General features: G+C 39.7%; 1 protein-coding gene across 1 annotated transcript; it reads right to left on the bottom strand.

Annotated features, from left to right (window-relative positions):
* Positions 1–14,302: 14,302 nt before the first annotated feature.
* Positions 14,303–15,495, bottom strand: LOC308494782 (non-selective voltage-gated ion channel VDAC2-like). The gene has a single exon (XM_081042703.1). The coding sequence runs from the start codon at positions 15,461–15,463 to the stop codon at positions 14,579–14,581; it is 885 nt and encodes a 294-aa protein (XP_080898829.1). The 5' UTR covers positions 15,464–15,495; the 3' UTR covers positions 14,303–14,578.
* Positions 15,496–15,766: the final 271 nt, after the last annotated feature.

Here is a 15,766-nt window from a genome sequence, read left to right as displayed (position 1 = left end):
CACCTCACATAGTTCTTCATTTTTTTGAGAACACTTAAATTCTACTCTCAGCAATTTTCAATTACGTAATACAGAGTTATCACCTATAGTCACTGTGTTACACATTAAATCCTCGGACCTTGTTTGTCTTATAACTAATAGTTTTATGTAGTTTAAAATATTTAATATGGTTAGAGATCTCAAGCTTTTTTCTTAATGGATTTTGTCACTAATATCATTCTCAGATGTTTCCTATTTAAAGGATATAAAAATATTCATCTATATTTTCTTCTATATAGAACTTCAGAATTGCCTGTATAAACAAATATACATGTGTAGGCCCCAACTCAGACCTACTGAATCCGAATTTCCACAATGAGAACTAGATGTTTATGCTTTTAAAAAGATACCCAAATTTACAGTCCAAGAGGACTGCTATCTCTTCTTCCTTCCCAAAGCACATGAAAATCACTGAAGAAATAAATTAAGAATATAGCTACAAAATCAATTTTAGATTGGTTAAAAACTTAGTTGTGAAACCTCAAACTTAACTTTTAGAAGAACACATAGGAGAATATCTGTATTAGTCAGAGTTCTCTATAGAAACAGAACATATATACATATATGTACATATATATATACATATATATGTACATATACATATATACATATATATGTATATATATATATATCTCCTTTGTCTTAAGGCCTTCAACTGATTGGATGAGGCCCACACACTATGGATGGTAATCTGCTTTATCAAAGTCTAATTATGTAATGTTAGTCACATCTATAAAATACCTTCACAGCAACATCTGGACTGGCGTTTGACCAAACAACTGAGCATCATAGCCTAGCCAAGTTGACACAGAAAATGAACCATCACAATAGCTTTATGACCCTGCAGTAGGGAAAGATTTTTAAACAAGACATACACACACAGATACACAAACAAACACACACGAGGACTTGATAATGGTTTGAAAAGGGTTGGGGGAATGTTTTGTTTTCTTAGCCTGTGCAGTTCTTCCCCCTCATTTGAGATGCCCCCAAGTAGAACAGAATCCATATTAGATAATATGCTTCATGGGATCATCACAACTTACTTCCTTGCCAGAGAGCTATTTTCTTTCTTGTGTGATTCCTGATAAAAACCAAAAAAAATAAAAAAAAAAATACAGTACAAGAACATAAAAGAGACAAGTGTGTTTTAATTTAGGCTCCACAAATCTAGATATTAGCTGTGGTGCCATAATATCCCAAGCCAAAATACCAAACAATGATGGATTTATTGTTGCCCTAATTTAAAACAAGCCTGATTTATTTTTAAAAATGCAACCTCAAAACACAACTCACCAGACGTGATATGGAATGTATTATATGCCTAACCAAAAAACAAAATGCTACTCGGTACAGTGGACTTGAAAATTATCTTGCTATTAATAGATCTTGTGGATGGCTGTGATCTGTTGGATTTGATACATTAAGGTTTTGGCAGCTGCTGGGGACTGAAAACAAGACGTTCCATACGTTATTACTTAATAAAGAAGCTAGGTCATGAAATAGCCCTTTGGTGAAGTTTTAAAAAAGATTTTGAAGAGCTCAATTCCATCTTTAATAAGTCCCTGTCGCGGAGTATGTTTGGCAAAGTCGCAATGTGATTAGCAGGCTCTTTTTTTGGAACTGTGTGAAATTGACAGCAACGTGGGGTACCCTGTTACTTTCAACTCTTCATCTGGCACAAATGCCTCAAATATTGTACACTCGCAACAAATATTTGCTGAATCTAAAAGCGTCCCTCTCTTTCCTTTTATATTTTGAGGGCCTGACACTGAACTACTGATTCAAATGTTTGAATTGAGGACCTTCACAAACATGTCTGTTGGACAGATAATATTTTCAAGAGTTTAAGATAAACCTGATCTGTTCAGCTAGGCTCAAAATATTTTTTAACTATTCAATTGGAAAATATTTCTACCCACCATCCTCTTTAAAAAAAAAAAAAGCTTTTCTTTTTAAAGAAATTACAGAAAGAAAACCTTTAGTGGATTTTAAAGATTGGTGTTTTTTTAATTGAAAGAAATACTTGTTTTAGATTGGATTCTCTGGTAGTAGACTGTGAGGTGAGGGTTGATAAAAACCAGTAAAAAAACAGAACCAGAAAGGGAAGAACTCCAAGGAGGGGTGATGTAGCAAGCAGTCCCTAAGAAGGTAACTTGGCCTCAGGCCTGCTTGGGGATAGTGTAGGTCCTTATCAGGGGACATGGGAGCTGGAGTATTTACAGACCTCCCTCCCCATGTTAATCAATGGATCAGGATTCAAGGCAGCACAGATTACCATGCACTTCTTGATCTCCTTGCATGGACATTGTGGGTTCTAGCTGCCTGAGGACTGTCCTCTAACAAAGAGATGCAGGTGCCAGCTAGGCAGGGTGGGGGGGTGGAGTGAAGGTGTGCATGAAGGTGGTGAAGGGCTCTACGGGGATATGTGTAGACATCTGACTGCATCTGACTCACTGTTCTAAAGGGATAATTTGTCAAGGTCTCTTCCCAAATTCAGACTAAACCTAGGTATGAAGGGAAGGAGGTACCAAGAGTATGTAGATAATGCAAGGTTTGAGACAGTCACCATATTTTCTTTGGTGTCTCCGTCCCCAGTTTGAGTCAATAGAAAAAAGATTAAAGAGGACTTTGGCTTGGAGATAAACAATTGTAATACTCCTCTCATAAGGGCAACCCCACCAATAGATCCCAAAGTCCGGGAGGTGGGGGACAGTAAGCAGATCCGGAGAGTAAGAACAGAAAATCAATCCTGAAGGTGTTACTTGGGTCAAATACAGAAAAATGAGCTCAAGTCAGGGCTTCACTGGGGAGACTAAGGAGAAGGGGATGGGGGGAAATAGCTGGAACTGGAATAACCATTATTATAATTATAACTCTTGAGCTATATTGTGCAACATATATAATAATGCAATATATGAACTATTTAAATAACTGTGGTACATATTGAACGCACTACCCACATTTCAAGTACTCAATAGCCACATGTGGCTAGTGGCTACTGTATTGGACAGTGTAGTTCTAGAACATTCGATCATCACAAAAAGTTTTGTTGGACAGCGCTAGCCTAGAGGTTACTGAATGGATCAAGGGTTGAGATGTAATGAGGCTCTCAAACTCTTGTTTTCTTCCTTCTGATATTCAGCTTATAACAATTCCAATTTTGCCACTGGGATTTCCCTGAAAATTTTAGGGTAGCTAGTTAAAGGGCAATAGTCTAGATACTTTTTAAACTTTCTGTCTTCATTACCTTTGTTAAATGACTTTTGACTCCTTGGGTCTAACCTGAGTTCTTAGCAGTTAAATGTTAACTCAGATTTATTACACACTGAGCTTCTAATGAGCTGTTAAAACAACCAGTCATGTTCACTTTCTTCTTTGAATGCTGTTTTCCTTTACTTTATTGTTTGTGTACATTTTAATCTTTACAAGGAAAAAGGAGAAAATATGATCTTAAGAAGAAGAAGGCAAGAAGCCACACAAGGAATAGAAAAAGTGGCAGAATCTAACTTTCTCACTCTTTTCCACTCTCATTTCAACACGGTTAAGGCAGGACAATTCTCCTTAGCTGCTTGGACAAATTCTTACCAGATCAAGTGACCAAGTAGAATTTGGGCACAGTATTTCCAATGGCTTGGTATCTGCTGCTGCTTTTGTTGACATCCAGGAGCATTTTTACAGTGCAGATTGCATTCTGGGCCACCAATCAAAAGTCCAAGGTAGAAGAGATCCCATGTTATCATTGATTATCTTTTTGCCAAAGTTGAATTACAGATTGTTGTAATTTGGGTTCTCTCAGAAGAAGACCCTGGCACAAGGATTCAAGTGCAAGCACTTTGTTTATGGGGTAATTCTAGGAAACACTGGTAGTGGTTGGTGGGGAAGAGAGATGAAAAGGAAGGAATTGAGTAGGATATACTATGAAGCAAGTTTCTCTGTGGGAACTCTGGGACCCACTGCCTCAGAATTACCCCACTGAAGAATGAGAGAGCTGAGCATTTGTCCACCATTTCTTATCAGTCATTGGTTGAGGGACACTAGGGGAGAGAGGGGGTACCTTGGGCCTACTTTGCCTATGAGCAAAGAAAGCACTTGAGCAAAGAAATACAGATTCAGGCGTTCAGGCTGGCATGCAGGGAAATGGCGAGTGTTGAAGGATATGAGTGGGGCATTTACACAGATTTATTTTTATTTTTAAGAAGACAAAATAGACCTAGGATTCTCAGAGTACAGCCCATCCATGTCCTGGTAGGGCTGATCACGGGTGCAGAGGAGGTAATGAATTCCTGCCAAAGAGAAAAACAAAAGAATCATTAATGAGTAACTTGACCTCTGGTGAGAGCATCCCAAATAGTTGAGAGTGTGGACAGAGCCTTTGCTATTAAATAAATGCCTCTGAATCGAAAGGGCAGGAAGACAGTGTTCTGGCTTTTGCACCAAAGAAGACATGGAACAACTTATTTTAACCACTCCTCAGAGGATATGGTCAACTAGTGCATTTTGGAATTTCTGAGAGAGACTTTACCACATGCTTTCTGCTGAGACTGACGAAGTCAGGCTGAGGCATCTGCGTGCCAGGAATATATGGCTGCATATGTGCCACTGTTTATCTGTTTGCAAAATATGCCATATGTTGACAGCCTGACATATGTTGAGCTATAAGGAGGATCAGTCACAGAGAAAGAAGAGCCACTTTATAAGAAAGAGAGCGAGAAGGAAAAATGTAGAAGTGAAAATAAACCCTTGTGACTTTGGCTAGATGGTGCATTCTTAGAGCATAAAAGGTATATCTTGGTCATCGTTAATCCCTAGTGCCTACCGTTTTGCTGGGCACATGGCAGATGCTTAGTGCATTCTGAGGATGAAAAGAGTTAGCACACGCAAGGGGCTTTGAACCATGTCTCCTACATAGATGATGCATGCTAAGTGTAGACTGAATGAATGATGAGAGGCTGTTTAGAGAGAGACTCTTGGAGTTTCATTATATCACTCTTTTACACATAAAACTAACTCTTAGAGGAACATAAAAATGATGGTAGCCATGGCAACCTCGGGGCCTGGGTGTTGGAGCTGGTGCTTGTGTCCCAAGGTGTCACCCACAACCTTCTTTACCACACTGCTCTCAATGCTGGTGTCTAGACCCCATCTGTTCCTGTTGGCAGCTGTCCCCCATGCCCTTGGTTCCTCTCACTGCATTCTAAGGCCCTGTGCAACTGGCAAGTTTATGGGCTGGTGACATACAAAATGACAAATCTCCTAGAAGACATAGAGGAAAAACTTCATGACAGATTTGGCAGTGATTTCTTGGATATCAAAACTCTGGCAACAAAAGCAAAACTAGATAAATTAGACTACATAAAACTTGAAAACTTTTGTTCATCGAAGTACACAATCAACAAAGTGAAAAGGTAACGTATAGAATGGGAGAAAATGTTGCACATTATTTAAGGGGTTAATATCCAGAATATATAAAGAACTCCTATAACTCAAAAACAAAAACAAAAAAAATCAACTATCCCAATTAAAAATGGACAAATCACTTGAATAGACATTTCTACAAAGATGATGTACAAATGGTCAACAAGCATATGAAAAGATGTTCAACATCAGTAATCATCATCAGAGAAATGCAAATCTAAAGCACAGTGAGATATCACCTCACACCCATTTGAATAGCTACTACTCAAAAAACAGAAAATACAAGTGTTGGTGGAGATGTGGAGAAGTTGGAAAACTTGTGCACTCTTAGTAGGACTGTAAAATGGTGCAACCTCTATGAAAACCAGTATGGTGATTCCTCAAAAAAAATTTTAAAGATTAAAAATAGAACTACCATCTGATCCAGAAATTGCACTTCTGGATTTATCACCAAATGAATTGAAAGGAAGGTCTCAAAGAGATGTTTCCTACCCATGTTCATAGAAGCACTATTCATAATAAACAAGAGGAAGAAGCAACTCAGATATCCAACAATGGATGAATGGATAAGCAAAATGTGGTCTATACATACAATGGAATATTATGCAGCCATAAAAAGGAAGAAAATCCTGTCACATGCTACAATATGGATGAACCTTGGGGACATTATGCTAAGTATAATAAACCAGTAACAAAAGGACAAATACTATATGATTCCACTTACATGAAGTATCTAAATTAGTCAAATTCATAAATATAGAAAATAGAATGGTGGTTACTAGAGTCTTGGGGAAGTGAGGCAAAGAGAAATTGTTGTTTAATGGGTATAGAATTTCAGTTCTGCAAGTGAAAAAGTTCTGGAGATCTGTTTTACAACAATGTAAATATACTTAACACTTCTGTGCAAACCCATTTCTGCTTTTCAAGCTGGCTACCTATTAGGCTTTGCCAATAGGGGGCACTAGAATAGACCAGAAGGCTATAGAAGGAAGGACGTTCTCCTTTCTGTTTGCTTCCTATTCCAGAGAGGATCACACCACAAGTGCAGTAGTAGTACCTTCCTATAGCAGTTAAATCCAGTTTGCAGCTTTCTAACATTCCAGATCAACTTCATTGCCATCCCTATTCCTGCTCCTTCCCCCACCCCTCTCACAAGAAACAACAGCTATGCTAGCTGATGCTACATCCTCAGTTCTGGGTCCTTGCCCCATGGGACTGGGGACTGCTATGTTTTGATAATTCCAACCTCTTTACTTTGTTCTCCAGCCCCAGGAGTGGTAGGTAGCTTTCTCTAGCAGGTGCTACCTCTGTGATAACTTTAGTGTTCTCTTTGCTTTTTCAGTTACCTAATTAATACCTTAGTTAACAATTCTTTATATTAAATTCTCTGTTAAAATAATGCATCATTTCTGTCTCCCAGCTAGACCTTGGTTAATACATATTTCATTCAGCTTTTTTATCTGTCTTCTGTGGGAACATTGGTTTAAATAACTATTTTCCCTTTACCAAAATTGGAAGGCCCTGAAATGCTATTATTATGTTACGTGAACAAGTCTCCAGGCAGTCTTTGCTTTTGCCCCAAGATAGAACTCCAGGCATTGTCCGCATGAGTATGGCCCTGCTGTTTCGTTACTGGATTTTTGACTCAGTCTGCAGATGGCCCACTAACCACCCTGGCTTCTTAAGCTCCCAGTTATGTAGATGGAAAGAGTATTGGAAATCATCTGGTCCAATGCCCCCCATTTCCAAATGAAGAAACCGAATCCAGAGGTCTCATGGCCTAATGAATAGAATGTCAGGAGTAGGACAGCCAGAGTTCTGACTCCAGTCCAGTTCTCTTTTCTTTCTTGGCTTCAGTTTTTTTACATGCCCACATGGCCACCCACCTGCAGCCTATCTTCTGCCTTATCTCCTCCAGCCCATCCTTCCAGTATCTGTCTACTCTTCAAGTCTCTTGGTGTCCCCTCATCCTTAATGCATATTTTGCTCCAGCTAACCTCTTTCCTGTACATAACATTGATCTCCTTTTCTCTGGACCTTTATCCCCATTGTTTCCTCTGCCTAGGATTCCCCTGCCCTCCTGATCTAACTATCAAAGGCCCAGCCATCTTCAGGGTCACTCCAAATGGCACTCCATCATGCATCCTTCCCTGGAATATAAAGCTGGAAATAATTTTTCCATCCTCTGTATTGCTATGACTCTCTATATTTCTATCAGACCATGCATTAGTCCTGCCTTGTAGTATAGTTGTTTATGCTCATTATTCTCTATAAAGTTATAATCCACTTGCATGTAGAGATTCTTTCATCTTTGACCCTCCACAGTGCCTATCATAGAAGCTTCAACATAGTAATAATAATAATTAGCAATTGTTGAGTGTTTACTGTATGTTAAGCACCATGTTTAAAGGTTTACATGAATTGGCTCATTTACTTCTCCTACTAACCCTATGAAGTAAATACCATCATTAGTCTCATTTTACACATAAGGAACCTGAAACACAGAGAAGTTAAGAAACTTATCTAAGACAGCACAGCTGGGGAGTAAGTCTCAGGGCTGCTGATGTCTAAGTTCAAGCTCTTACCCACAATGCTACACTTCCCTCTAAAGATCATCAAAGGATTTTAATTTATTTCACTGTTATTAAATACCAAAAAGATAAGTTTTATTTAAAAACAATTAAATAATAGGATCTATAAGAATAGTTGTCCTCCCAGAAAGAATGCAAAAAGGAAACACCAAATAAAAGGCTGAGATCACTCAGATTTTCCTCAGTAAAAAGTTAAATGAGCTTCATCAAATTATTTAAAATTTTAAATCTCCTCCCTCTATCTAAAGAATAAATTGTAAGTCCTCACACCCCCCAAATGTTTATATAAAGTGTAGTATTATTTATAAAACCTTTAAAATCTGTGGAAGGATAGAGAACAACATGAGTCATTATTAGCTGACTTAAATTTTGTGAGACCTCTTGTGGATTCAGAAGGGCTTCAGGAATCACTTCAGGAGTCTGCCTTTCTTGGGTGAGTGTGGACTTCTGTTTTATTTTTATCACCTCAAATGGGACATAGCCAACTACAGCACTTTTGATTCTGTAGGGGCTTACAGATTAGTATATAGCTCCTTTTCCATCCTGAACCCCCAGACCACTAGCTGGTTGAACAGGTTTTAAGTGCAAGGATACATAATGAACCACTCCTCAGAACAGGGCCTTCTGAAGCATTTGGCCTGAAGAAAAGAAACCTGAGGAGTTAGATCACAGTTGGCCAGAGTTACTATTGTATTTTACTTGGAGAAACTACAAGGAGGTGATGGGTTAGCAGCAAAGTCGGACACAGCTTTGGGTTTACCTGAGAGGTTATGTAGTAAAGTGTTACAGCAGCAGACAGATCCCAGACTTGCCATCTGGTCCACCAGTACCATTTCATAGTTGGTTGACATTGCCTAAGCTACCTAGGCTCTCTAAGCTGCACTTTCCTCCTGTGTCAAATGGAGATAATGATTCTCATCTTAAAAGGTTGTTATGATTACTTCATAACAGTTCAGCTTCCCAAACTTGAGTCACTCACGTATCACCAGATCAGTCAGGGTAATTTTGAAGAAAGTTTAGTAAAGGGATCTGTTACAGAAGTGTGGGCAGGGTTCAAGAAAACCAGCTAAAGGATAATGCAGGACCCAAGGCTAGCAGTTGCAGGGAGCTGTTACCAAACCAGGTCTGAAGGGAGCAAAAGAAGAAAGCATGCACAGAACTCGGGAGCTGTTTAGAGAAGGCTGCAAGATCGTGACCCAGTTATCTTGCAGGGACTCTTGCTGTAGAGGAAGCTGGAGACTGAACAGGTGCCCCAGTCTCACTCTCCTCCCCCCATCTCCAGTGGGGACTCCCTATTGGCTGCACCCAGCCAGAAGCAATGGAGCCCATGATGTGTGAGCCATGAAGACCAGCCTGGGGTGGGGGAAGGGAATAGGTGGGTGGGGAGCAGCAATTGGAACGAATTCAGTACACTGCCTCTGTTAGTGTTTGCCCATTTCCCCACTTAAACAAATTCTGCTTCTATTAACTAAAATACATTTAGTTTCAAAAGGAGACTTCTTTTATTTATTTATTTATTTATTTATTAGTTTCAGGTGTACAAGACAAGGTAATACTTAGACGTTCATCATTTATATCCCTCACACTGTGAACCCCCCGCCCCCATCCACTATCCCTCACACCTCACACTGAACCATCACATTATATATATAAAATTATAGTTGGCATTCATTAATGTTTAGCTTCTGGTGTACAATGCCATGATCAGGTATCCACAGTATCCCTGAGGTGGTCTCCCCAATAGGACGCATGTCCATCGGATACCCAACAAAATCTTTACAACATTATTGAATACCTTCCCCAAATTAATTTTCAAAAAAACCCTGAGGCCATCTTGTGGTTACCAGCTGCTTCCAAATCCCTTCACCTTTCCCCTTATCCCCAACTCCCCCCCACACCCATCTAACAACTCTCGGTTTTTCCTTTGTGTCCCCAAAACTGTTTCTGATTAGTTCATTCACATAGTCTTTTCTTTAGATTCCATATATAAGTGAGATCATATGGTACTTGTCTTTCTCTTTCTGACTTATTTCACTTAACATAATGTTAAAAGGAGACTTCTTAAGCCTCATCCTAAACAGTGATATCCATGGATATGCTAGCTTTTTCTCTATAATATACACTTTGGGAAGCTTGGCCTCAGTTTGGCAGTTGGAATATAGTAACTACTCAAAAAGGTGATTATCTCTGTTGCTGGAAGTCACAGATGAATACCTTGTGCATAGTGAAATTAACTTTTAAAAACATATGTTACTATTAAAAATATTATCTTTTCTCAATATACTTTCTAACTGGAGATTGCTAATTTACAGAAAAGATGGTATAAATTAATTTTCTGTATTTGTCTTATAACTGGCCCACATTAATGAATTTGATTGTTTGGCTCATTGGTGGTTTTTTTTTTTAATTTTTGGGAAAGTTTTAAATCAAACTGACATAAAGACATGAAAAAATTCAAGGCAGAAATATGTACAAAACGTTTGGGAAGAATAAATTCCTTCATTTTCTTTGATTTCAGTATCCATGGTGGAGAGTGTAGATGATAAAGTTGAGAAATACATCAGGGCCAAGGGTGAAAAGACTTGAATAGCAGTCTAAGAAGTTTGGATATTACCCTCCAAAAGCCTAGACTAGGCTATGCCTTCTCTGTTTCAGATTCGGGATGATTCCCATGTTCTGGTGATTTCCTCATTGTCCTGTGAGCTGGAAAGGCTCTGAGGAGTAATGATCAGTACAGTCAGAGTTCAGATTAATCCACACTGGGTTGTGTTCAAACTGGCCATAGGTAGAAGAGACACTTGCTGAGACAGGAAGATTGCCATTTCCTTCCCTTGGAGATCATGAACTTCCTGGAGATTTACCTCAATGATGTCTGCTATAGTATCTTCAGCCTGCCTCGTGCCACATGACACAGAGACTGATTTCAAGGAGAAGAATTCCAAGAGAGAATTCTTAGCAGGAACTAAGAATTCTTAGCAGGAACTGTGGTATCTTTTCTAACATAGCCTCAAAGTCAATGGTGCCATCTTCCATTTATCAGAAGAAAGTCATTCAAGCCAGCCCTTATTCCAAGGGAGAGGGAACAGTCTCCATTTTTTTTTCCTGGGAGGAGGTGGAGATGTTTTTAAAGCCGACTTCTTCTGTGTGCCACAAATTACTTACATTTCTTCAACATGAAAAATATCTCTTCTCTTCATAAGGCCTCCCAAAAGGAACTACAGCTATGAGTTCAAGCTTGAGTTCCAGAATTTCATCACCTATTTTAGGTCAAGGTGACATCAGGCTCCTGGTGTGCAGTCACTTGACTGTAGCTCCTCGAGTAGTTTCTCTTAATCTGAAGACATTGAACTAAATAAAAGTTATCTAATACCTCATACATCCAACGTAGGATGGTGGAAGAGGCACAGAATAACCACTATAGACACACCCATTTAAAAAAACAAACAGGAAGTATATAGCAGTCACTGGCCCATAGAAATGTCGAATTCCAGCCAGGCACATGTTGCTAGTCCTAATTTCTGGAAATAGTTCTCAGAAGGTCTTAGTGCTGCCCTCTGGGCTTTTTGCTCCAGCCTTTGAGTCATCCTTCTTTTTACATGAAGCATGGCTGGTGGTTGTAGCTGACTCTTTTATTTTAGTTATTTATTTCTTTTTTTTTTCCCACTGATAGTTGACATTCAGTATTACTGTATATTAGTTTCAGGTGTACAGCATAGTGGTTAGACATTTATATAATTTAAGTAGTGATCTCCCCATTAGCCTAGATCATCTGGGCCTGGTGACAGGTTTTTCCACTTCATGCTGTTTAACATTTCATCATAGTGGCTAGAATCTACAGGGCGATGTTGAAGAGCAATGGAACAATGGTGATATCAAGAGTTCTTTCTTCCTTACTTTGATGGAAATGATTCTAGCTCTTTTGTTGTTTGTTAGCTAACATTAAATATGCTGTTGGCTGTTGGTTGATGACAAATATTCTTTATCTTATTAAGAAAGTGTCCTGGGGTGGCCCGATGGCTCAGTAGGTTAGAGCGCGAGCTCTCAACAACAGGGTTGCTGGTTCAATTCCCACATGGGAAGGTTGCTGCACCAGCTGCAACTAAGATTGAAAACGGCTACTGGACTTGGAGCTGAGCTGCGCCCTCCACAACTAGATTGAAGGACAACGACTTAGAGCTGATGGGCCCTGAAAAAATACACTGTTCCCTGATATTCTCCAATAAAAAAAATTTTTTTTAAAGAAAGTGTCCTTATATTCTTAGTTGACTAAGAATTATCAGGAATGGGCATTATGTCTTATGAAATGCCTTAGACATCTATTGAGACTTTACAATCCTGGAATAAATCCTGCTAGATTATGATGTATAATTCTTTTAGTGTATTGCTTTACTATTTTTTCCTAGAGAAGTTACATCTTGGTTGGACAAAAGAAGTCGTTTTTAGGATTTTGAAGGACTAAAAAGAGTGCGTAAAATTAAAATGCAAATTATTTATTCTGACAAAGAATAAATATGAAGAGTGAAATTGTATATTGTACATATAATAATGTTTAAAATGACATTGTATAAGAAGTAACTAGATGTAGGTCCTAACAAAATATTCTTTATCTAAAAATTCACTGCTACATTCAGAAGAAACACCACTCCAACAACCCAAAATTATTGAAAAACTTTAAATTTTTCCTGTAGTATCAACAAAATGTAAAGAAGCAAGCTTATTCAAAACACACAGCCAAGTTCCTCTTCGCTCATCTTTCTCCCCAAAGCCCGTTTCATCACAACCCCAAAATTGCCAATACACCTCTCCCAAAAATGTCCTTAGGCTTTCTCTCCTTTTCTATCTCTCACCTTCTAGATCCGTTCTTTTCTCTGCCTTTCTCATTGTAAATAATCAAGCTCTTTCCAGTTCCGTGCCTCACCCATTGTCCAGATCTGTACATTAAGTCCCAAGAACTATCAGTCAGAGGCAAACAAAACGAAACGAAATAAAACAAAACAACAAAGCCCTTAGGAGGCAGGATTTTTATTTTGTATTGTTTTGTTTTCTTGTAACACATGCAGAAACAAAATTCCCAAGCATCCTTAGCCTCTGCTTACTCAGGACTTTAATTTTCCTTCTGCAACAAACATTTCACCATGTTCTAATTTGACAGATTTGAACCCCCACCACCCCCACCAACTCAAGTATAGAACAACTAACGAGCAACCAAGAGGTCAAAAGCAGGGAGAGGAAGAGAGACCTGTGTAGTCCAGGACCTGGAAAAGGAACTCTGTGAGTAATGGAGTGTTAGGTCTTTTGGCAAAATTATGGTCACAAAAAGTGCCGTTTCTTCTACTTGGCCTGGTGCCCTCGAAGCTGAAGTTTCCCAAAAAGTACTATTAAGGCCTCAAGAAAGAGGTACAGGAGGAACAAGGAGGCATTAAGCTGTCTTTCTGCTTCTTAAAACTGAAGGGTTTTCAAGGGCTGAGATGCATCTAGATGGAGGATGAGGGCCCTGCCTGCCTTGGGCAGTTTCCATCCCAGCCCTTGCCCTCTGCCATTATCCTCTCAGTCTCTAAAGCCCAGACGCCCCCTCCAGCAGAGTGAGGAGCCTATTTTTAAAAGACCAGGCATACTCTGAATGAATAATGACTTCTCTTTTTCTCCACCCGGTGCCAATCAGTGACTCATCAACCATTTTCTAAATGACTATGTTTTCATTCCCCAGTTTCCTTCGCACTGCAATATTAGAGAAGATTAAATGCAGCCCATAGCTGCCTCCCTCTGCTTTTCTGCATCTTGTTTTAGAGATGGTAATGCCCCAAAATAGAAGCGTTTTATTGAATGCTGATCGTTTAGTGACAAGTGAACACACACACACACACACACACACACACACACACGCTGTGGTGTTAGGGAAAGGTCTATACAACTTCCAGGAAGACGTTGGATGAAAAGAGAAGGACTATGAAAAATGTGATACAGCAACTGGACCCCATTCCTTGCCCCCACCTCACCCCCAATTTCCAGGCTGATGTCCTTTATTAAGAATCCCTGACTACACTTTGTATAGTCACATTCTACTCTGCTATTCTCTGACTGCCAAAGGTTTGTTTTTCTTTATGAACGCTTCTGCTCTCTCCCACTCCCACCCTTGGCACCTTATCCTACCCCCTCACCATATCTTTTTCTAGTTCCCTGTGGTCCTATCAGCAGTCACAAGGGAAAACTCTATTTCTTTTTCTTTTTTTTTTACAGTTTTCATAAAGGTCTATTTCATTATTGGTGGGGAGCGCATTTAACAGTTAAATATATGTAAATAATGTATAGGTTACTGCAAGACTGCAGCATTGGTAAATAGTTAGATAACCAATTCAACTAGAAACCAGCTAACAAGTAACTGTAAATATTTAAAATACAACTCTCGTTTAGATCATCCTTTGTTTTGATCACCTTCTTGGGGGATAAAAGCTTGCTGGTCACACTGGAAATATATTAAGGCCAAATCTTAATCTTCTGATACCCATTCCCAGAGGTTTCTTTCAGCTGGATTAAGCCTCCAACTCCAAGGCAAGCCCAAGTTTGTGGCCTCCAGCATTAATGCTCTTCCCATCTACCAGAGCAGACAGTGTAAGCTTCACACCAGGCCTCAGAGTCTGAGTGTAGCCCACTCCAATTAAACTAGAGTTGTTGACTTTTGCAGAAATGAAAGCAGTGGGATCCAACTGATGTTTAGCTGCAATGCCGAAACGAGTGCAGATGGTACCTGATGTCCAGGCAAGGTTTACTGAGGTGTCAAGATCTTCACATACTTTCTGATAAATTGATCCTCCAAATTCTGTTCCATCATTGTCATTAGTGTGTAGCTGGAAGTCTCCAGTCCTGTAGCCCACTGCAAAGTTATTCCTGGTCAGCTTTGATTTGGCACTGTCAAAGGTCATCTGGTACCCAGCAAGCCAGCCCTCATAACCAAAGACAGCTGAACCGTGGATTGCAGGTCCAGCAAAATCATAGTCAACATCACAACCAAGGTTTATACACTCCCTCTTGTAAGAAGACTTGATTTTACCACTTTTCTTTCCGGTGTTTGGTGAAAAGGTAGTATCAAATGTCAGTTTCAAACCTTGACAAATCTGGTCTTCAATTGCGATTTCTGTTCCCAGAGTGTTATCAGTGTTCCATTTCTCTGTGAAAGTCAGACCATACTCACACCATTTATATTTGGTCTCCAAGGTCCCAGTAACTTTACCGGTGTCTGTATTAGATGAATCAGATGTTGAGAATTCCACACCACTGCATGACTTTGTTTTCACATCCAGTTTCACCAACCCAAAACCAAATCCTTTGTTGAAAATATCTCTGGCAGCTTTGCCAAGGTCAGCATATGATGAAGGAATACACATTGGCCGCGCGCAGCTCTGTCCGTAGGTCGCCATGGCGAGGCCGCAGAAATGGGTGATCTAGTGGTCTCCTGAGAGGGGTCGCCACTTCCCCTTGCAGCTAAAGCCGCTCGGTTCGCTGTGGGTGGGGCTGCAGCTGCCGGGGCTGGAGGGCAAAGTGAAGGAGACACCGTTCCGCCCGCTGCAACCGAAAACGCTATTTTTTTGCTAGGGTGTTCTCTTCCTACTCCTATTCCTGGCACGACTGTTGCCAAAATGAAACTGTCTTTCACCCCAAGAGCAAAGAGAGAGTTTGGATGGTGAACATAAACCCATCATCATTTCTGGGATAATTATACT

This window comes from Rhinolophus hipposideros (genome assembly GCF_964194185.1).
Source record: "Rhinolophus hipposideros genome assembly, chromosome: X".
Lineage (NCBI taxonomy): Eukaryota > Metazoa > Chordata > Mammalia > Chiroptera > Rhinolophidae > Rhinolophus > Rhinolophus hipposideros.
Note: the sequence above shows the minus strand (reverse complement) of the source record. Positions and strands in the feature narration are given on the sequence as shown.